Source organism: Heliangelus exortis, chromosome 3 (genome assembly GCF_036169615.1).
Source record: "Heliangelus exortis chromosome 3, bHelExo1.hap1, whole genome shotgun sequence".
Classification (NCBI taxonomy): domain Eukaryota; kingdom Metazoa; phylum Chordata; class Aves; order Apodiformes; family Trochilidae; genus Heliangelus; species Heliangelus exortis.
Window position 1 is genome coordinate 40082023 of NC_092424.1, and position 21571 is coordinate 40103593.

A 21571-nucleotide genomic window follows, 5' to 3' on the forward strand; every position below is an offset into this window, starting at 1 on the left:
GGGTAAATTAAACTACTCCTTCTTTACAATGGCATTGCTGGTTGTGCATCTGCTGTTCCTGTGATGCAGAGAGAAAATTTCTATTCCATTGTCATTTTGCTTTGTGGCTTATCAGTGCTGTGGATATTCCTCTATCTTGCCTTGTATGAAAAATGGCTGTGCTGATAATGTTGTTATGAGAAGTTTCTTCCCTCCACCCAGTTTTGAATACAAGATAAAAACTCTTCTGTAATAAACTGCATGAGGAGATCATGCAAAAAAAGGGGTTTTGAAGATCCAAATCTCTCTGCCTGCTGATACTCGCAGGTGTTGGGAGTTTCCTTTGCAGGAAGAGAGCTCCTGCTCTGGGACCCCTGCTAGGTCTGCAATTCAGGTTTATCTTCAAATCCCTGGTTTGTACTGTCGGTTTCATTTCTACTGTTTGCATAAAACCAACTTGCATCCAACTGTTAACACTTTTTCTAAGCTAGCATGTTTCAAAGCCATATTTAATGAGCAATTGCCACTGCACAATAATCCTTTCCATCATAAAATTTTAGTGTAAAATGTAAAACTTTCAGTTTAAACCATTATGTACATTATTTATATTAAAATATTTAATTAAGGGACCTCCACTCAAGGCCAGGTTTAAAAAAATGTAAGCATTCTCCTGATGGAAAAAACTGAACAAGGAGAATCTAACTTCTTAGTCTTCCTATGGCTTCCTGGGGGAAGAAGTGAGCTGGTCTGGGTGACAATATCTGTCTCAAAAAATTATAATCCTTGTTATTGCAGAGGAACTGCTCCAAAAGCCCACTCAGATTCCCAGTGACTTCAGAGGGCACTGGAGAAGATCTCTAGTTCTTGTGCACTCCCACCCTCTGTGAAACAAGAGTAATGAAAGCTCTTGTGAAGCTCCACATCTCTGTGCTAAGCATTAGGGCAACAGGAGCTAGCCAGATGGGATTTATTTTATAAATGCCTACTAGTGTAAAATTATGTTGACTTCTTTTTATGATCCCCAAGAGTTCTGCTTATTGATGTCAGAAAATGTGATCTGCTTTACATTTTTAAAGTTGAGATTGGCTCAAAGAAGTTTTCTTCATAAGGTCTGTTTGACTACAAAGCAGGATATTTTGTCAGGAAACTTAGAAACAGCTTCAAGTAACTGCAGAGATCAGATATTCTACTTGCCGCCCACTGGAAAGATCAATGTCATGTTTTTTGTATATTTAACACCTAATAATCTTAAGTGAGTTGTGCAGTCAGCTGAAAAGAGATCACATGGCAGTGTTAGCAAATGATTTCCTTAATCTGATAATCTGCTGAGACATCCATGAGTTTCACATATTGCACTAATTACAGAGAGTTCAAAGTCATCATTAGTGTATTTTGCTCAATAACATAGCTAAAATAAAGAAAAATATAAATGAGGAATTATTACAGCTACATATGGCTAAAATGGACAAAACTTAATTAAACATTTAGGATAGTACAGTAGTTACAATATTTCCAGGGTTTGTAGCAATGTCAGGCTTTTCCTTGAGAAACCCATGGTGTATAGTCATAAGCTAAATTTACTGAACCACTTACAGCATGACCAGAACCAGTTTAAAGAGGCTTTTAAATTGTCTGATTATTTACTATAAATATTGACTGTCTCTGGCCTTACAATATAGATTTCAGTTTTCACTGTCAATAAAGTTTAATACTCCATTCCTTGAATACTAAAGAGGTCAATGGGTTTAGTTTCAGCCCCTCAGCTCGTGCAGACCATCCTTCCTAGCATGACTAGAGAATCAGAAGGACAACTTTTGCATACAGGGGTTTAGCAATAACAGAACTCCAAAGTAAAAAACAAAATTCAGGTTTAAAACCAATAAAAAAAATCCCAGCAATCTGTGGAAAAAAAAATAAGTTAAAGAACAGAAACATACTTTTCCAAAATTAAACACAAGGGAAGATACAGGAACCATTAAGTTTCTGCTGATCTGCCTGTGAATTACACTGCAAGACACACCTGGGTGTTTACAGACTTTCTCTGACAGCATGTGTGATTGATTTTTTCTGTATAATTCACTTCTGAAACAAAACAAATTATTTAGACAGGTGCTATACCTGTTTCAATATAAGTAATTTCTGGCTTTCTGTATTCAGTGGAAATTCTTCTACTATGGTTATTAAGAAAAAAAATGATGACAAGAAAATATTCTCTGCAATTTTTTTCCTTGTCAAGACCGATTGATGGGACAAAATTTGATTAGGTTAAATTCTCTTCCATACAGGGAAGATGAAGTGGGAGAGAAGTAATGAGACACACATTAAAAAAGCAAGTAGGATAAACTACTTTCTGTTTAGGTCCTGTTATTACTTTTCATTCATTTTAGTCCCAGAGAGACAGTGCCACTAGAGATAGCAAAGGGTCTGTGAGGTTCTGCAGTCCATTTCCCATCAGTGCTGTACCATTTTCTACAACCATTGAATGGGCTTGATGAGTAATGGAGCATTACCTCTGTAGAGAGCATTTGTCTCATGCCACATATAAAAAGGGCTTTTGGGGGCCTGGTTTGAGATAGAGTAGCAGAAATTTATGCTCTGTTGGTTTTACTTCTTTTTGAAGACACCATTTTGCTGGTGCTGTGGGTCTGCAGCAAATGGACACTTGTTAGTTTTGTTGTGGGAAGGGAGCTACCTACTTCTTTGTGATATTATCAAGGGGAAAAATATAATTTCCTGGAATGTACTGAATATACCTAGCTCCATTTTTGTTGCTGTCATCCACAGGCATGGACTCATGTCAGCTTGAAAACTCCTCTGTAGTCAATTGTAATGAGCTAATCTTGCAGCTTTTAAATGCCTGTTGTCACCACTGATTTTTCTATACAAAAAGCAACTGAATTTTGCACAAACTAGATCTGTTTTACCTTCTCTTGGAATGCATTTATTGCATGCTTTTCACGTGTGGCTAAAACAAGTGAGAAAAATACATAGCACCTGCATAAATAATGTTGGATCTTATGCTTATGGAGGAAAATCTTTTCACTGTCTATCTGGATCTTGATCTAAAGCTTGCTGAAAAAAAAAAAAAAAAGTCTTGATGAGTTCAGCCCGCAGCTCTCTGACATTAATGGGAAACAGATCAAAAGAAGTACAGACTCTTACACAGTTATTGTAGGTTCCTGTTAGACAACAAAGCTAAAAGCAAAGAGGTTTGGGGGTTTGCATGCACAACCACATATGTTTCATGGTCCTTCTTTTCAGGATTGCACACAGTTAATACAGTACAGTATGTTGAGAATGGTTATATACTTCCTTACTGAAGCAATCTGAACTTACCTCCTTGCTCATCCAACATAACCAAAGTCCTGATACCAGCATCTTTACTCTACATCCCAATAGTGGTAGCAAGGGAAGGAGGGAGGGGGAGAAGAAAGAGAGAGAGAGAAAGAGAGATCAGTGAGGGAACACTCAGCCCTAGATACGGAACACAGGAAGACAAGAAAAACAGTGAAAGAATTACAAGGTCATGAGAGGCTGGTGGCACAGTCCAAAGACCTTATGTGCCTGGACACTGTAGAAGGAACTGTGTACTTTCAATTGTACCATTAATCCTTCAGAATTCACTGGGATATTGAGATACTGCAGAAAACAGCAAGTTCTAGAGTTTGAGGTTAGAACAATGCCTTTACACTAGAGTAATTTCTAAAAAGAGAGGGTTCATGTCCACATTCTCTGAAGCAGGAGAAGGAAAGGTTGGGGTGTTGACATTGTAGGTGTATGTTCATCCCACAGGAGAAATTCCCAAGGAGAGTAGATACGGTGCAAACACATTTGGCAAGGAGATAGTGGTTTGTACATAGCCCTTGCAACACAGAAGTCAGAAAGCTTGCCTACTTAGGAAATCCATTTGAAAGCAGGCTAATAGGATTAAGCCTTTTTTTTTTTTTTTTTTTTTTTTTTTTTTTTTTTTTTTTTTGGCGTGGAGATCTAATAGATTTGGGTTTGAGCCAGCTTTTAGTTCAGCCAAGAGACACCTTGAACATCAATGGACTTTGAGTCGAGCTTGAAGGCAGGATTTTAAAAACATGCTGATCCTACCCCTGTTCCCACAAAGGTTAATGGGAGTCTTATCACCACCTTTGTGGGACACAGAACTGGAAGAAAAGCTGAGAAATTCAGAGATACCGCCTACCTAAATCAGCAGCAGGGCACCTTTCACAAATGCAGTTTTTGCATGCATTATCATCACCCTGGGATGTGATCAGGTGGCTCGGGTTTCTGGGTGCTGTGATACTAAGCTATATTGCAGATCAGATTAGCTCCTTTTTAATTACAAAGGAGAAACCAGCTCCATCCTGCTTTGAGCAGTGATAATGTCTGAATAATTAATGGCCTGAGCGATCTCCTGACTTTTGCATTTCAATAAAGAGTCCTCTGTGGCCTGACAGCTTGCTGGGGGAGTTACCTGGACACGTGCAGCAGTAATACAGCTGCATTTGTGAACATAAAGCCCTGCACATCCCTGTGAGGCAGCTAAAATTGGTAGTTTAGATTTTCCAGACAGCAGAGGAAATGTCTGCAGTTACACAGGAAGATGAGAAACAAACTTGGGGTCCTGACCTTCCCCTTTGCTTTTTCAGGCCGCCTTCCCTCTCCTCGTGGCAAATTAAGGACTTCATTTTATCCTTCCTCCCAACTGCCAGGTTCCCTGCCATTGCCCATCTTTTCTTCTGAGAGCAGTGAAGTCTCTCTGGGTGCCACTTGTAGTCACCTGTAGTGACCTTACATTTTCTGTAGGACAGGCATCAGATTTGCTAAGCTCTGTATGTGCAATAGCTTTTTGTTGTGCTCTTTCTATACTCTTGGTATCCAAGGATGTCTTACCCTAAAATATTTATATGTATTTTAAAAAACATGCCTCACAAAAACACAAGGAGACTGTTTAGGTCCTGAATCATCTTGTTTTTGAAGAAATATGGTGCAGTCTGACGTGGAATCATTCTGAATATTGGACTCAGAAAAGCCACTATTGGTGGTATGATACTTGTTTATTTTCAGTGACTCAGAAGTGGTCAGGCTGAGAAATGTTTGCTGCACCTTAACTACCAGACCTTATTTTCCTGCATTTTTAAACACCTGAGCAAGCTGCTTTCATACAGCTAAGAAGAGCTCTGACCTGAATAAGACCTACACTGAAAGACAAATTCAGCATTTAGTCCTCATGGTTTGTATTTCATATTAAATCCTTGCACAGAGCAAAAGAGGTGTAATTTTCTTTTACTTACCTGGCCATCAGCACCATTTAATTTTATCAGGCAATTTTGTATCTCTTAAAATCAGCCTGGCACATCATTAGTACTAATGTTAAAATATGAAAGAGTGTGCACTGAATATACTTGTCTGCATCTGAGGTCTAACCCAAAGCACATTGAACCTAATAAAAAGATGCTCACTGGTGAAGATGAGAGGTGATTCAGACATCAAGTGACAATCTCCTCCTGTTCCAAGTTTCTATTAAGCATTAGTTTTCAGATATTTCACACACACACAAAAACCCCTGTATAAAGCCAATTTAAAAGAAAAAATGCATCTGTGCATTTAAGCAGATCCAGACTTTCCTGAAAGTTCAGTTCAATTTCCATTGTGACAGAACTGGTCTAAAAATGTGCTTATCATCCAGATATCTGATCAGGAGAGGAACACTTTACTGACCCTCAGTGACAACAGGCTGGGGCATCCCTGGCAACTTCAAAACCTCTTCATTTAAAGGAATATAGAGGAAGAAATGTGCCACACAAGTGTGTTTGGGGCCCAAACAGACAATGTTTGAGTTCTCTGCACTAAAAGTATCACAAAAACTCCCCCTAGTCTCAATGAAGTGAAGTATCATGAACACACTCAAACTGGTTGCTTAAAGAAGGTGTAATAGGAAGTGACAAAAGCTGTGTTATACAGCAACTAATCATTAAGCTTTGATAACAGGCTTCCAGGAGAGTCATGGTTATGGTAGGGGCCTGTTGACCATTCTTTGATTTTTCTGGCCATGAGGGTTCAGAAAGAGTTCCCACCTGCAGCCAGTGCTCACCAACATCAGTGAGATCCTATGGGGGAAGCCATGAAGGGGTAGGACTAGTGAGGTCCTCTTGTTATGAAAATGTGTGACAATGGAATATTTCCCCTCCCCAGAGAGAGAACCTTTCTTTGTTCCTGTGAATGGAGGAATTTCTTAAGATCCTCCAGTCATTGCACAGGCAATCCTCTGTTTAGTTTGTAGCAAAATAAGGACTCTCAAAAAGTGGACCAGAGATCATCTTTCCTAGGACTCTACGTTGAGCATGTGCCATTTTAATCCAGCTCTTAAATCTGTAACAGCCTTCTCTCTCCAGATTTACTCCTGACTCTCTTGTCTTCTTGTTGCACTTGAGAGGGGAATTTGGACTGCTAGATCTTGCCGTGGTACAGCAAACCTCTTTCATGGAGGAAAATGGCACAGCTTGAATTGCTTTTGTTGAGGTGTTAAATGGAATATAGAACCCATAAAGCTTATGAAAATCTAAGTTCTTCAACCTTCCAGTAGCCCAAAGCTCTACTGTCTAGATAGCAGCAAGCCACCTGGTTTGGGTTCAACACTCTTTTTATGAAGTATGTGCCCATATACACAAATAGGTATTTCTGTGGAATTACACAGATTGAAATGCTTTTCTGAGTAGAACTATTCCAATAGCTAGTGATGTCAAAGATTTTTCAGATTAGCTTTTGCAAGCATTTTACTAATTAATAGGTTTTTTTCTTCTTTTATTCTTCAGTCTAAGGAACGTTTTACTACAATAAGGTTACAGGAGACTCAGTTCCCAATTGCAATTGAAGGAAGTTAGTAAAATGGCACATTGTATGCTTAGTGTCCTGTGTAGAACAGCATGATGAGGCTGCCAAACATTTATAACTTACCATTTCAGCTATGGTATGTTTGCAAACTTGAATCCAACCCCCCCCAGCATATGAGAGTGGAAGGTAGCCTGGTCTGGATTTGAATGTACAAAACATATCTTTTGTCTGTACACATTGCTAGGTGCTTTCTTGCTGGGATTTCTGCAGTACTGATTTTGTTGATATTTTTTCCCTTACTGCATCATAGCTAGAAATCTTTTTTTTTTTTTTCCCCACCCTACAATGACTGATTTCTTTTAAAGGCTGTGGCAGTTCCACTGGATGATGGTAGTAGACTTGCAGCTTTTTTCCTTGCTTGTTTTTAGTCTGCATTTCATAAAGTTGGCTCAGAAGTAAAAAAGCTTGAACAAGAAAATAAGGTCAGCAGTAAACTGTCGTTAGTCTCACTTCTTCTGCCTCAGTTCATTTTTGTTTAGTGTTTTGGCCCAAATGTTGCACAGCATCATCATAAAATACAGGTATTTATAGCTCTGAGTAGATCAAATGAGCACTGGTCAGTGTAGATGTAACTGTGCTGCATGGGTACACTGGGCACCACAGGGCAAACTGATTTTTGTGGTCTGCCATCCCAGTATGCAGCTGCCTTAGGGCAAAGCACAGTGCCTGCTTTGCAGCAGCCTCTCTCCACTTCTTGCTTCCCCTGTTATGCTAAGATTGAAACAATCAGCCTCTTGCAAAGCTGGGTTGTTAAAAGAAGAAGTAGTAACAAATTTGGTTTCCTTTGCTGGTGTTCCCTGATAACAGCATCAGGGCTTAGCCTCCAAACTCTCTCTTGGGCAAGGAGGGTATAGTCTTTTGGAGACATCAGTTTTGTCCCCCAAGCTATGACCTACATTTTAACATTAAGGATGCCTTTTACTGCTATAGGCCTTCCCTTTGTGGACAGTATACTTCTGTGTCTAGAGTGGAGCTGAGTTTATTCTGTATTTTCCTAGTACCTAACAGAGCAGAGCCAAGTGTGGCAGGAATACATACATATGCATGCAGTAATGATGTTTAAACATGGAGGAATCCTTCTCTTGAGTAAGGAATAACAGATTTGCTGTAGCAAGAGAACGGAGTAAAAAACATTCTTTCACTAAGAAAGAACATTTTCTGTCTCTACCCACTAAACAGGTTCTACTAAGCAAGGGAGTAATGATTTTTTTATCTATTAAATCACAGCAGTGCGAGTTCAATTTCAAAGACACTCACCATTTGTATTTTCATTATAAAATCTCTCGCTCCCTATATGCTGCATGCTTTTTAAAGTATCTAGGAAATGTAGTCAGAGTAATCAACCAACTGTTTAGACCACAGAAGAATTTTAAAGGTCTTTTGTAGCGACATTAGTGAACATAATATTCAGCTCATTATAGAAGAATTCCCTTGACTATTAAGTGCTAGTTTTAGAAACTTCTCTATTTGGACAAGAGGATATTTATTGAATAAAAGCCAGGTCCAGAGAGATGCCAAGCTCTTCCACGAAGCACTAGAGTCCTATATAAATTCATTGGTAAATTCAGCAGTCTTACTTCTGCTCCCACTTTGCCATTTGCTGTGTTTTAATACTGAAATTACAGTGGCATTCACAATATGCTGGTTCAATATGTTAGGAAGACTCAAGCAGTGCATAGGTCACAAAAATATGGCTCGGGAGAGACAGGGCTGATATTTACTGATGGCTTGGCCCTGAGCAAATAACTTCTCTTTCTTCCCACTCATCATCTGCCTTGTCTTTTTAGATCACAGGCACTTTGGGGCAGTAGGCTCTCCTGCTTTGCACCTGTGGAGATGCCCATATGACTCTCTCCTGTGTTGTTGAATTGATTTCAGCAGGAGCTGCATCCAGCATATAGTTTACATAAAGTGATGGTTAGAGATGGCATGTCCAGGGAACTGAGCAGCAAAAAGAGACAGATTGCTTGTGAGACAAGAGCATGTTTCAGCTGTAAGAGGCTCAGATCTGAAGTGTTTGTGGAGAAGAAACTATGTTCAATGACCCATCTGGCTGTCTATCTGTACACGGAAATTTGATTTTGTCTCCACTGGACTCCACAGTTGTGATTGATTTCAAGGCCATGAAGCCTAGGGCTGGGCTTGTGCTTGTTCCTGAACATGGGACCTGATGTAATTTTCTTCCCGCTGTCTATGCTAGAGACTCTTCTGGTTGTCAGGAGTACTGGGACTATCAGTACTGATAACCCTGATTAAAAATGTCATCAGCTCCTGAGCCAAGACATGGACGGTGTCTGAAAATAATATGTCCTGTCAGGTGGGAGGAAAGTTTTCCACCACCTGATTGCTGAACACTCAAAACTGAACTGACTTAATGAATTTCTAACTCTTAAAACCCTTTGTTATGAAAAGGGTGAAATAAAGTCTGACCAAATCAGGTTTTTTCCTTCTGGGAGTGATCCCTCCAAGCTGGTATAACATGCATTAGCTGTGAGGACTGGGCTTGGGTCCCCTTCCTTAGCAGCATGAAAAAATGGAGAACTTCCCTTTCCAAAGCTGTCAATCTAGGACATCTCATGAATGTTTCAGAGATACATAAAGAAGTGCTGCTTGCATACTGTAGTGACTGAAGGTCTATAAATAGCTGCATCTGTTTCTGCAGAGGGAGATATTTAGAAATTACAGGGCAAACAGACCAAGGGCCTTTCCCACTTTCCCCACCTTTAGTGTTATGGGAAGGCCATCAGAGCAGTATGGCACGAGGCTCCAGGAGCTCTTCAGGAAGCTCAAGCACTTGTCCCTGACTCCAGGTCACCTTCAAAGGCTGTTTCCTTGGTTCATCTTGAGTAGCCTGTCACAATGGATACTCAGGTATGGGCAAAACAGTGCCACAGCAGCTGATCTGCAATGTGACACTTGGCAACTAAGGCAGAGTGTCTTAAATGACCCCTCATAAGGGTGTAAGGAAATAAAGGGATGGAGTGGCACACACAGCCAGGGCCATACCCTAGCAATGTGAGTTAAAAAAAAACCAAACACCTCTAGTCTCAGACTCTCCATCACTTTTGCTCACAACAGCAGTGCAAATAAAATGCAACTCCTTACCTCTTCAACAAGCTGCAGCATTCGACGGGTGCTCTCAAGGGACTGAAAAAATAAACAGAGGAAAAAACACTTAGATTTGGCAATGTACAGCTTCCAACACTAATGTGGAGTCTCATGCTGACAGTATGTTCTTCCTACACTCTTTGCCTTCCCTTAAAATAAAGCCATCAGCACAGTACTGGTGATGTCTTCAGCTCTGTTATGGCTTGCTAGTACAGCAGCTCCCACTGCATCTCAGAGCAGCTGCAATCTCCTAGGCTTTTGCACTACCCTTGCAGCAGTGGTTCTTGGAACAGCTGGCGTTCCACTTTAAAAATAAAGTCTGTGGTTTTCAACTAAGATGTTTCAGAAACCTAATTGGTGACTTTTAGCATTTAATAGGTTTGGCAAATTGAAGGAATCCTCAGAAAATATTAAATTGCTGCTTTTAGCTCTGAGGTCAGTCAAATTGATGCAGACTCTAATACCTAAATCAAACTCACAATCTATAAATATCTTAATCTAGACTAAACATGACATTACATTTTGCCCCGGCTCATTTAATTTCCAATTCTGCTTCCAGTGCAAAGCTGACAGAAAACAGAATTAGCCTTAGAAATCCTTTGCCGGATCAGCTCCTATTTCAGGATGTGTCTCTCACGCCAGCCCCAAGCCCAGGTTTCCAGTTTAGCTCTTATTGGTCTCACTTCATCAGCGAGCTGGTCAGCACGCCGCTGCATTTCTTCCAACTCATTGCGCATATCAGCGTCTTCTGCCATTTTTGCTGTGGGTGTGTTGGTGGAAGCTGCAGATCCAAGGATTTACGTTCAGCTGCTTTTGAGCCTGGAAGACAGCAAAATGGGAAACAAAGAAAGAGTGTGGTTAGGTTCCTGGCTTACTGGATTGTGCCTAAGTGTCAGTCCCGGAAAACTGCTTTTACCACATGAGTGCCCTCACCCAAACTCTTTCTTTCTGGATAGCAATTCCCATAGAGTAGAGTGCACACAGGATTGATTGCTCATGGTGGTGCTTTTTTCTTGTATTATTAATCAGTCTTGAAGAACAAGGACATATCCTTGTTATATTCTTTGAGGAAAATCCTTTTTTCTTAACCTTTCAAATGCTCTTCAGATTGAAGCAGGAGAGTCAGTCAGTATTATTTGCTACCAGAAACAGTCTTGAGACCCATTCTTTCTTCTGTAGAATTAAAAGCCTTAACATGAAGGAGCTCAAGGCCAAGCCTATGCCCCTCATGTCCTATATTTCAGCTGCATAGCTTGGAGAGCTGGACACGCAGATAATACATCTGCAATGAAATTAAAGACAATGACACTGCACATTTTTATCAGCTAATGATATCAGCATTCTGTAGTTCAAACTCGGAAATAATATTCACAGATAGACTGGGGAGAAGTTCTCTGTGTGGAAGAATCCTTCATTTCAGGGGAAGTGACGGGAAGACCTAAGAGGTATTTTCAACTTCTGCCCATAGTGAGTCAGATTTTGATCTTAGTTATCCCTTTCAATATAGAATGACACCACTGAGCTCACCCGAACCAGACATCAGGATGTAGCCCATTAATCCCCATTTGGGTAGAGTTTCTTCTTTGTTCTAAGTTCAAGCTATCTCTGATTACTGAGCATGACTTGATTAAGAAAGGCGGGTCCTCCTACCATCTGTCAGGTCTTTATAGCAACAACACTGGCTTATTTCTCTGCTTGATTCAAGCATGGCACATTGAAAATTACTGCTCACTGAATGTGAGATATGTTCATTGGGGAAAAACATAATCCCAGGTGCAGAGGAGGTGGGGAAGTTGTGGGGGACTGCAAATAAACAGCCATAAAGCACACGCTGTCATGCTCAATTACAGAAAGAGGACACAAGCAGCCTCTCTCAGCAAAGCTTTGGTAAGAAGGCAAAACCCAGGGGCTATTTTCTGTCCTGTCTTTGCAATATGTGCAGCCCTAATGAAACAAGATAAGTCTGGGCAGAGCTTGACTTCTAAAATTTTAACAATAATAACTCTGTTTAAATGGAAGTTATTATGTATTGGAGGTGAATCTGTTCCTTGCTTTGACAGTGCTCATTGTAAGGACAAGAGGAGTTTGGGCTGAACAGGTGCAGCTGAGGGGCAGGGAGATTTCCTAGATCACAACCTGTTTGCTTAGAGACACATAAGGAAAGCAGACAGCTCCTTGCATTTCATCTCCAGCTTCAACAACAGACTTGTTGTTTTTCTTATCTACGAGGGAATATGTGACCTTCATGCTTTCGCATTAGCTGTGCCCTCGCTCTTGGTTGCTTTTCCTCTTTGAAGCTACAGCGGGAAGAAAACCCTCTCAAAGAGTCAGCCCTGCAGCTACTGGCACAGCATCTTACTGTCACCACTGAGCGCATCACTGCGTCTGTGTCAGAGGGAGGCTGACATTTTGTGGTGGGTCACACGATGTTTAGGAGCCCAAATGTATGCTGGAGAAGAAGCCCACCTGCCTCTGCCAGCTGCATGGTCACAGCAGTGTGAAGAACGGAGCTTATGCAACTCAACTGCAGCCCCAGCTAATGCCAATGCTCTAGAGCTTAATTTCAGGTTTATATCAGACACTTCAAGGATGTTCACAAAGAGCGGTAAATACGCTTTATAAAAATTTGCACAGTCTGAGGATTAGGAGGAAAAGGTGAACCAGGAATTGGTCTCCTCCTGAAGGGCATGTAAAAGTGTGGGGACACTGTCAAAACTACCCAAACCTTACCACCCTGCTGATGCACTCACACTGCCTTTTGTGGCACATCACCCACCTCCAGAAAGACACTGCTCCTGGTCAGCAAATTCAACATGCTCAGCTGGGATAAAAAGAAGTTATTTTGGTAAAGAAAGGCTCTCCAAACTCCTGTTCCACTTGGCACAGGCCGGCGCTAGTCACTGCTTCAGAAAATGTGCTTTTTCCCAGGTTGAGGCAGAGCTCAGAATTGAAATATTTCAGGTGCTACTTCTGTAACAGAGTATTAGGATGAAGGCTGTGGACCTAGTTTTAGAATATTTATTTAAAATGTCCTCCTTTGCCTGGATCCCTCGCTACACTTACCCCTCACAGAATAACAGCACTGAGTTTAATGAAAAAGAGGACAATTTAGACATGACTTTGGGATTTATCTAATTGGTATCTACACCTAGCTATGAGGGGCAGGAAACTGGTTCTCCTCTATATCTATCTGGCAGAATGTTACTAGCTGTAAAGTGGGAGGTGATGCTTTAGTGAGAAAATGGGATGCTAACAGGGGATTTGCTTCAATCTCTGAGAGCATCCAATGTGAGCTGAATGACTACAGAAGTGTAAATGAGTGAAGGTGACTTGAGTGCTTCTACTGGCAATAATGAATAATACAGTCTGTCAGGCACTGCAGATATTAAAAAAATGAACTGAAAATTCAAGTAGATTCCAGCCTGACTCTTGATCTTTTACTTACAAGTTTTTGATCATAAGCCAGCACTGGTGTTAGGGGGTGCAAAGAAAAGAAACAAAGTGGAGAAACTTTGTGATTTTTCTCCCAAGTTATGCTTCTTGATTATTAAAAAGCATCAGTTGGTGTCTTAGTGACAGACACATCATATTTTTCATGAAGCTAAAAAAAATGTCAGAGGTTGTAGCCAGAGATGTTTTGTGGCAAGTGATCAAACTTGACAGGTTTATTGAGATTGTTTGGTATTTGTAAAGCACATAGAATGGATTGAGAAACAGCAAAGAGCATTCTTCCAGACAAGTCATTTTACAGCAAGTTTTAGTCATAAACAAAAGTGCCCCAGAGCAGTGCTGATTCAACTTTATTTAATAGAAAACCATGCACAAGAATCAATAAAAGTTACTGATTTTCACACAGTATGATAAACCACATATATTTTGCAGATAGCTGAGAATGGGTTTAGGTTTTTTGCAGATTTTGCAGTTAAAAATGTGGAATAGGACAGATTAGAAATAGGACTTTCCTTGAAAAGCTCCATTTAGGCTGAAATTCCATTCCAGCACCTTGATTTTCCAAAAACAAACCCTGGGGGTTGGACTTGACGATCTTCCAAGGTCCCTTCCAACCCCTAGCATTCTGTGATTCTGTGGTTTCTCAACTAGGAGTTTTCCTTCCTACATAGTGTTTCTTAGGAATACCTATGTATAGTCTTCTTGATGTATTAAAACATTGCAGCTAAATGATTACAGGAATGGCCAAGAAAATGTAAACCATAATGGATTTGCTCTCACTGGTCACTAGACAGACTTTCAAAACCAGAAGATATTAGTCTGCCTAGGGCCAAATGAAACCTGCTCTTGTGTTAAGATGGAAATGGGTCAAAGATACTTGTGAGGACTTCTGGTGATAAATTCCCTGTGGAATTTGTATTTTTGAGAATAGCTGATATTTTGCATTCTGTTCTCATTCAAGCTGATTTTAACCAAGTATCAAAAGCCTATAATTGACCCAGCAACCTCTAATATAGCTGGAAATAATCTCTTAAAAAGGCACTCTGTCTTTCAACATAAACTGCATTTGATTTTGTCTACAGTCACTGCAGATGTTAGAGATTGGAAAATCAAAATTGTGATGCAATATTTTAAGTTCTTTAGATCTAAAACTTTAATTTAAAAAAAGAAAAAGTTGCTACAGAAGTTACAGTCACTTGCACACACTTAGCCAATTTTTGTTTATACTTGCAACAGTTGTACAAATGCAAGCTCAAAATTTCACAACGACCCTTGTTTTTCCATTTCAGAAAAGAGAGGGCAAATTCTCTGGGTTCACACACAGACATATACAGTGCTCTCTTAAAAGGAGACAAAAGTCCAAATGTCTCTACAAAATCCTGTGTACATCATGTACCGAGCTGTCCTCTGGTTCTTCTAGACAATACAAGTAGCTTCAGGGACTTGGGTGACTTATATCAAATTCCCTGTGCATCAGCCTTATACAACATGCTTGCGTTTGTACAGAAGCACAACAGACTAAGGATTTAAGAAAAATACAAAAAATGACTGGCTAATGGAAATGTGTTGCCTATTTTACTTTGAATTCTGCATCTGCTATTTTAGTAGTGCTCAGATGCAATAAGGAATCTCAGAGCAAGAACATTACATATAGTGATGGAGTCATACTGAAGTCTAAGAGAGACCTACATATAACTCCAGAGGAAGAGAGATAGAATGTGTGACCTTTGAAAGCAAATATTTGCTTCACAGTGATATAAACACTTCAGTGCAATAAATAGCAAAAAATGAAAATGCTGCTATTTACTCTGGTGAGGGCAACACTACAATAAAATGTTCTTTTTTAAGCACTCTCTGTTACTAAAGGACACATCCATTCTTCTTGTGGATATTTGTAGCCAGAGGATGACTGCATTGGCATATCCTACTAACAAAGTCAGAGCCAGTCAATGCCACACTTTATGCTCCTTTCTTGTAGGACTGAAAGAGCTTTACCGCAGTGGTGTGGCATTAGTAGAGCCTCGAAAACCCAGAGAGAGATTTTGGATCAAGCATCTCCGGATGGATGCTGAGCTGTTTAAAGCTGGTTTATGGGTTGTGGCTGTTCTCCTTTCATTTTTAATCTGGTCTTTGGTAGAAGGAGAAACACCCACTGCTGAGGGGGGAGATGAAGTTCAGCTACAGACGGAGGGGCTCATCCTTGCTCCCCAGAGTTGCCTTGTGGCAGCACCCTGACATTGGCCATGTCTTTTACCACCTTCACCAGCCTTCTCTGGATGGGCTTTCTCTGGCTGGATTTAAGAAATGCATTGACCTTAATTCCAAAGCTCCATCTAGACCAGCAACTGTCTTCTAACACCAATAGGGAATGAAAAATTACATCAGAATTACATCAAAAGTGAGAACCTGCTGCAAAAGGATGCTTAGTCACCAGTACCCATGTGTGTTGCTGACAACAGCAGGTTCCCTCTGAAACTCTGTTGAGGATGTGGTATTGAAGGCAGAGCCCAACAGAAAGCCAAGAAAGGCATGTGTGTGCTGCCCACATTCGGTGTGACAAACAACAGCTGATGAGAAATTATTTAAGGAGGCGGAGAGCGTAGGTTTTATAGATTGTGGACTCTCACAAGCTCTAACTCTCCAGAGCTTTGACTTCTGTCATCTCCATTTCACCCACAACTCACCACAATTAATACTGTCTATAACAGAAGAATTTTCTGCTTTTGCTGTTCTTATATTTTTATTGATCTGAAAGCACTTGGAGACCAAATCAGCTAATTTTGTAATGAAAAATCCTGTTGGAAGATTTTACACTATTGCATAAAATCCAGCAATAAAAAAATAACACTTTCTTTTTTTTTTTTTTAGATTTACATTTTAAATAACTCTGAAATAATATCTTGAGGGTAGTCTGCTTTCAATATAATTTCTGCAGCACATCTTAATGCAGTTTATTCACAAGGTTTTCAGCAAAGTTGCATTTCCAAAGAAACACCTTTGCTATGTTTCCGTTACTGATGAAGCTAAAAACTGCTCCTGTGTTTCCATAGGGTATGTTAGCATTAGCCTGTGGCACAGGCACCTCATCCCACAGCAGGTTGCTTGTAAGCCTTAGGGCCCAGATCCACAGCCCAGACTGATGGAGTACAATTTTAACTAATCTCACAATGTTTTTCACTTGTTTTCAGTAAAGAATAATGCTTCCTGGTGAGGCTTGTCTAGGCCTGACTTTGGAAAGACAGGTACCATGATCTTGCAAATGTGAATTCGGGAAAGAAGGCAATTCCTAATTTGTCACTGTCTTCCTTCATCACCTTTAGACAGCTTATTTTATGCTCAGGATTTGCTTGCATTGCCTGAAGATAAGTCTCTAGAGCTATGTGATATGCTGTAGGTATTTGGTTTCCTGCTGCTGGCTGTATCTGTCAGCATCTTGCAGATGTCTTGTATATCCTCTGATGGGACTGCTTGTCCTTGTTTTACCACTGAATCTGGCTACAATCTATACAATATGGATAAAATTATTATTTTCCTTCCTATCTTGTCCCGTTTTTCTTTTTTTTTCTGGGTGTTTCAGGACATGGGCTGGCACTCAGTTTGGGGATGGATGTAGTGCAGGACAGTGGTGACTTTTGGATAAATGCATGATGACATATTCTCACTTTGCATCTCTGTGTCAGAACTCATATATAGATGGAATAAGAATACTCCAGTCAGAGGCCAAAATTAAGTTGAAGTCTAATTTGATATAATTATGTTTCCTGATGGATCTGCTGAATGAATAATAATAAAAAAAAAACGCAGAAACTGGAAAGCACTTTTCCCGGGTGTTGCTATAATTACAAAAATCTCAATAAAATTATTTCTTGGTGTGAATGCAATTACAAAACAGATGTACTACCAGAGGAATTACTTCTTGTTTAGCGTGAGCAAATCCTTGGCAAACCCCTATGCACTAGCAGGTAAATGAGGGTGTTTTTGTGTACCCACAGTTGCAGTGCAGCAGACAAGTTGTGTTGACACAACCGCTCTGTGCCTCCGGTTTCCGCAGATAGGGAGGGTACGAGCAATACATCCCATGCTTCCCTCTGGATGCTGCAGCCAGGGGCAATGGCAGGTGGGAAAAATTGCTGTTGAGATCTCAGATAATAACAGGTAGATTCAAAAGAAATGCCTGCAGCCATCCCATCCCAATACAAAGCAAGTCACTGTTGTCCTCTCAACTCATCAGACAACACTGCTGTTTTATGTGCATGTCACCTTATCAGGCTCCTCCACTTGGGGGAAAAAAAAAAAGCACAGAGCAGCCATTTTGTTACAATTTCACTCTAGAGTAATAACAACTTGACTTCCTACCCATTTTACTGCTAACAAAATCGCTGTAGAAAATAAACTTTTCAATACATTATCACTTTGCTGTCATTTCTACAACTTTGTACCCACACGTTTTTCCTTTTTTTTCCTTTTTTTGTTTCTTTCTGACAGCAACAGAAAAACATTGTAGTCAAAAATGTTTGAGTTTTTCTGTCTGGGAAAGCAACCAGACAGAGTAATGGAGAGTAAAGAAAGAAACCCTCATACCAGGAGGGGGTTCCTTGCCTGGAGGGGGCTTCTGGCAGCACAGAGGACATCACACAGACACCACAGAGACTCAGGCTTCCCTGAGTCGATTTCCCATGTATCTCATGTAGCTGCCTCATACAGCTTCATTTATAACTTTGCAAGCAATGTCCTACAATTCCCTAAGTGCATTGTGTTCCTACTTGTTCTGAGTCCAGGCCTTTACTTCTCCAGTACCTAGAAAACATTTCATTTCTAGCACAAATTAATTCACAGCCAGAAAATACCATCTTGTTCCTGTGCCAGTCTTGTGGTTTAAACAGTTTTTCTCCTTCCCTGTTCCATTTTTCTCTCTCTCTGAGGTGTACAAACAGCAGTCATAACCTTTCTCAGTGTTATAACATGAAAGAGCAGGCTCAGTTAGTGACTTCTTGGTGGATGGGCTGTTTGTAGCCCTGATCATCCTAACAGCTGTTGGTTATGCTGGTTCCAGTTTGGATGAGTCTTTTTTGGAAAAGGTTTTCCAGCATTTCACAGGGTGTTTTAAATAAGAATATAAGCTTTGCTCAAAGGGCTTAGTGCTTCCCCATCCTTCCAGGAGACACCTACTCCAAAATATCCTACAACCTCACTTGCCATTTGCATAGCAGGATCTTGGTGGCTCAAGACAAGAAATCCAGGTATTAGTAGAGAGGATTAAAGAAAATGTCTTGACTCATTCTAAAGCTATTTGCATTCTGTGGCCATAACCTGAGAGGAAAACAAAAGCCATCTGCTTAGCTGGAGGATGAGATTTCTGACCATGTCACAATTTTCAGCAAAACTCACACCCTGAACTGATTCAGGTGTCCCTCAAAATACCATCACTGCAGAAATGACAAGCAGTTAACCTCTCTTCTCATTGATTATATTCCAACTTGGGTTTCTTTGTGCTGCTCCTAAGCCGCTAAATCTGATTAAAAGCCAATTTTAGAAGCTAGGGGTGAAAGTCACACCCTATTTCAAGTCAGAGGCATTTTTATTGCTGCCATTGGTGGGGTCAGGCATACAGGTGGAGCTTCCAGCCAGCAACACACTGGTAGATGCTGGAAGCATGTGGAAGGTGAACAGCAGAGCCTGTGTATCTGGGTCTGTGTGCAAGTATAAAACAGGAGTTCTTGGTGTCTTAAATGCTCTTGTGTCAGATATTCTTGGAGCTCTGCCTGACCCTTTCTGTTTCTCTTAGATTAAAAGATGGATGGATGTATAGATAGAATATATATACACATAATTACATGCACATATAACTATACACATATAATATACACATATATAATGGAATTATTGCAATACATTTATTGAGGGATTTGGAAGACAGCAAGTAGGAGGAGGAAAACTGCATGGCAGATATTTCTGGGGGTCATAAAGGGAGTTCCCATGAGGTTACATGAGGGCTGTTGTATTTTTTCTTCCTAGACTTGTTGAAAGAGAGGGACAGTTCCCTCTACACAGCTTTCTCAAGAGTGCCTAGAGATTCTGGTCCAGCTCCCTGTCTCCATACCCACATGCAAGCCTTTTTAACATCTCCTGATTTAAGTCAAATGTCGTCTCTGTTGAGAGTCCCAGATCAAAATCATCTTTAGGGGTGAGGCCAGGAGTCAAACCTGGGCAGTGACAGGGAAATCAGTGTGCACCAAAGGCAGGTACAGTTATCCTGGGAATATGAGCAGGTCCTGGATCCACCCTTGGCTCATAGCACCAAAGGTACTCAGCACCTATCTGCACCAAAGCCTTGCTGCTCCTTTTCCTCACTAAGAGTTGCTCATAGATGACAGCTGCAAAGTGCAGAGATCTTGCAGATGATATGAGAGACCTCCTTTCAGTGGTCTCCAGGAAAGTGGTTGGTCATAGGCTGGGAAGTCAGTGGGCAGTGAGCATTAGCCTGTTCATTCACATCTTTCCTCCAGAGTCTGGATCAATCTGATCCAAGCTTATGAAGTGACTGGATTACAGAAGATGAACTGTGTCTGTGTCAATTAACTGCCCTCTGTGCTGCAGTGTCTGTGAGCCAAGAGCATCTCAGCTACCTAACAGCTGATGTGGCAGGAGAAAATTACACTAAGTCAGTCCTGTTGGCTCATTCTTTTACTTTTAATCCTGCCAATGGAGATGTCTAACACATCAGTCTGGTGGTGACTGGCTTGTGGGTTTGAATGAGGGGTCTGCCTTTGTAGCTTTATAAATTAAGAGGGGTGGACCAGGTGGCAACAGAGAAAGAGCTGAGCTTCTGCACCAGAGCATTAAACATGAGTAGTTGTTCAAAAGGCTTCACTCCACTCTGATTCAAATGTTTCCAAGTCCTCTCTGCCTTTGCAATGCCAGCACAAAATGCCACCATGTCGGAAGCCTTGCACACTCTTTTATTACATGCAAATCAAATCAATGGCAGAAAATGCAAGCCAGTAGAGATCATCCTCTAATTTCTGATAATGATGCAAGAAAGCAGATTGAAAATGAATATTTTTCTAGGCTAAATGAATAATAGAAAGGAAACCCAGAAGTATTACAGGAAGTAAGGAGACCATATTTTCATTGGCCTCTATCAGCAAGTCAATTTTTGCGGTATTTTGTGGAACTCTGCAAGTCAGGGGAAAATTTTGTGGTAACTTTTTTTTAATTTAGAAGCATTATTTTTTTAATTAATTGAATGGAAAAATGAATAACTCAGTCATTAAAACAGCTGTGAAATTATTCAATTGTATGTTAAAAATTTGTGCTATCCCTTTACTAATCCTGCTGCTTTCAGGACTACCTGGGACGATCTGTCAGGGTAGCTAGTACTTACACAAGCTAAATATGGAATGGCTTATGATTTTGATGGGAAAATATGGAAAAATATTTAGTGGAGGAAGAACAACAAAATATTTTAGTTTAAAAGACTAGCATAGTTGACATAGTTAACACCTTCAACATCAAGGTTTTTGTACTTTTTGTTTCAAAGTGATAGACAGGAATAAGGTGTTCCTCTGACCCTGTTTGTCATGGCTGTCAGCAGATTCAGGCAGACAGCATTTAATTTCTTTCCATGTGGTTTGTATTTGCAAGATTTCTTTGCAGTCCTAGATTCCACCCTACCCCTGCACATGAGCTGTGTTACACCAGTAAAGGCTTACTTTTCTATGCTGAACAGGCCTGGATTACTGTTTATTTCTTGAACCGAGTGCTGCACAAGCCCCACTCCTTCACCCCTTCTCAACATTCTGTCTCAGTTTTATGCTCTTTTTATCCTCACAGCACCATTGTAAGTGCAATATTGCATTGCCAGTGGAGCACACATGTGCCTGGCTGCTGGTCCAAAGGGCTGTAGCTTCACCAGGCTTTTTGTGGTTACGTTTCACTGGCTTTCAGGACATTTGTGTGGTCACTGTGGCAAATGTGTGATGCCAAAGGACACTGTCTTCTAGCAAGAGCTGGTAGAGAAGAAGATGTGAAAGTAAAGATCTCATTGTCTCCAAGTGTTTGGGATACCACTGATTATTGATATTCTTTTCTTTTTCAAATTAAAGAGACAGGGCCTTATCTTTAAAGAAACAATTTCATTATCCACATG

At 40.5% G+C, this 21571-nt stretch overlaps 1 protein-coding gene across 1 annotated transcript in view; it reads right to left on the minus strand.

The window, feature by feature from the left end:
• Window positions 1-21571, minus strand: part of SNAP25 (synaptosome associated protein 25) — a 60420-nt gene that overhangs the window by 16977 nt on the left and 21872 nt on the right. Inside the window, exons 2-4 of the mRNA XM_071740278.1 lie at window positions 10656-10791; window positions 9970-10011; window positions 3316-3364 (exon numbers count right to left, since the gene is read on the minus strand). Coding sequence (XP_071596379.1) covers window positions 3316-3364; window positions 9970-10011; window positions 10656-10727 — 163 coding nt within the window. The 5' untranslated portion in view covers window positions 10728-10791. The remainder of the gene's footprint in view (window positions 1-3315; window positions 3365-9969; window positions 10012-10655; window positions 10792-21571) is intronic.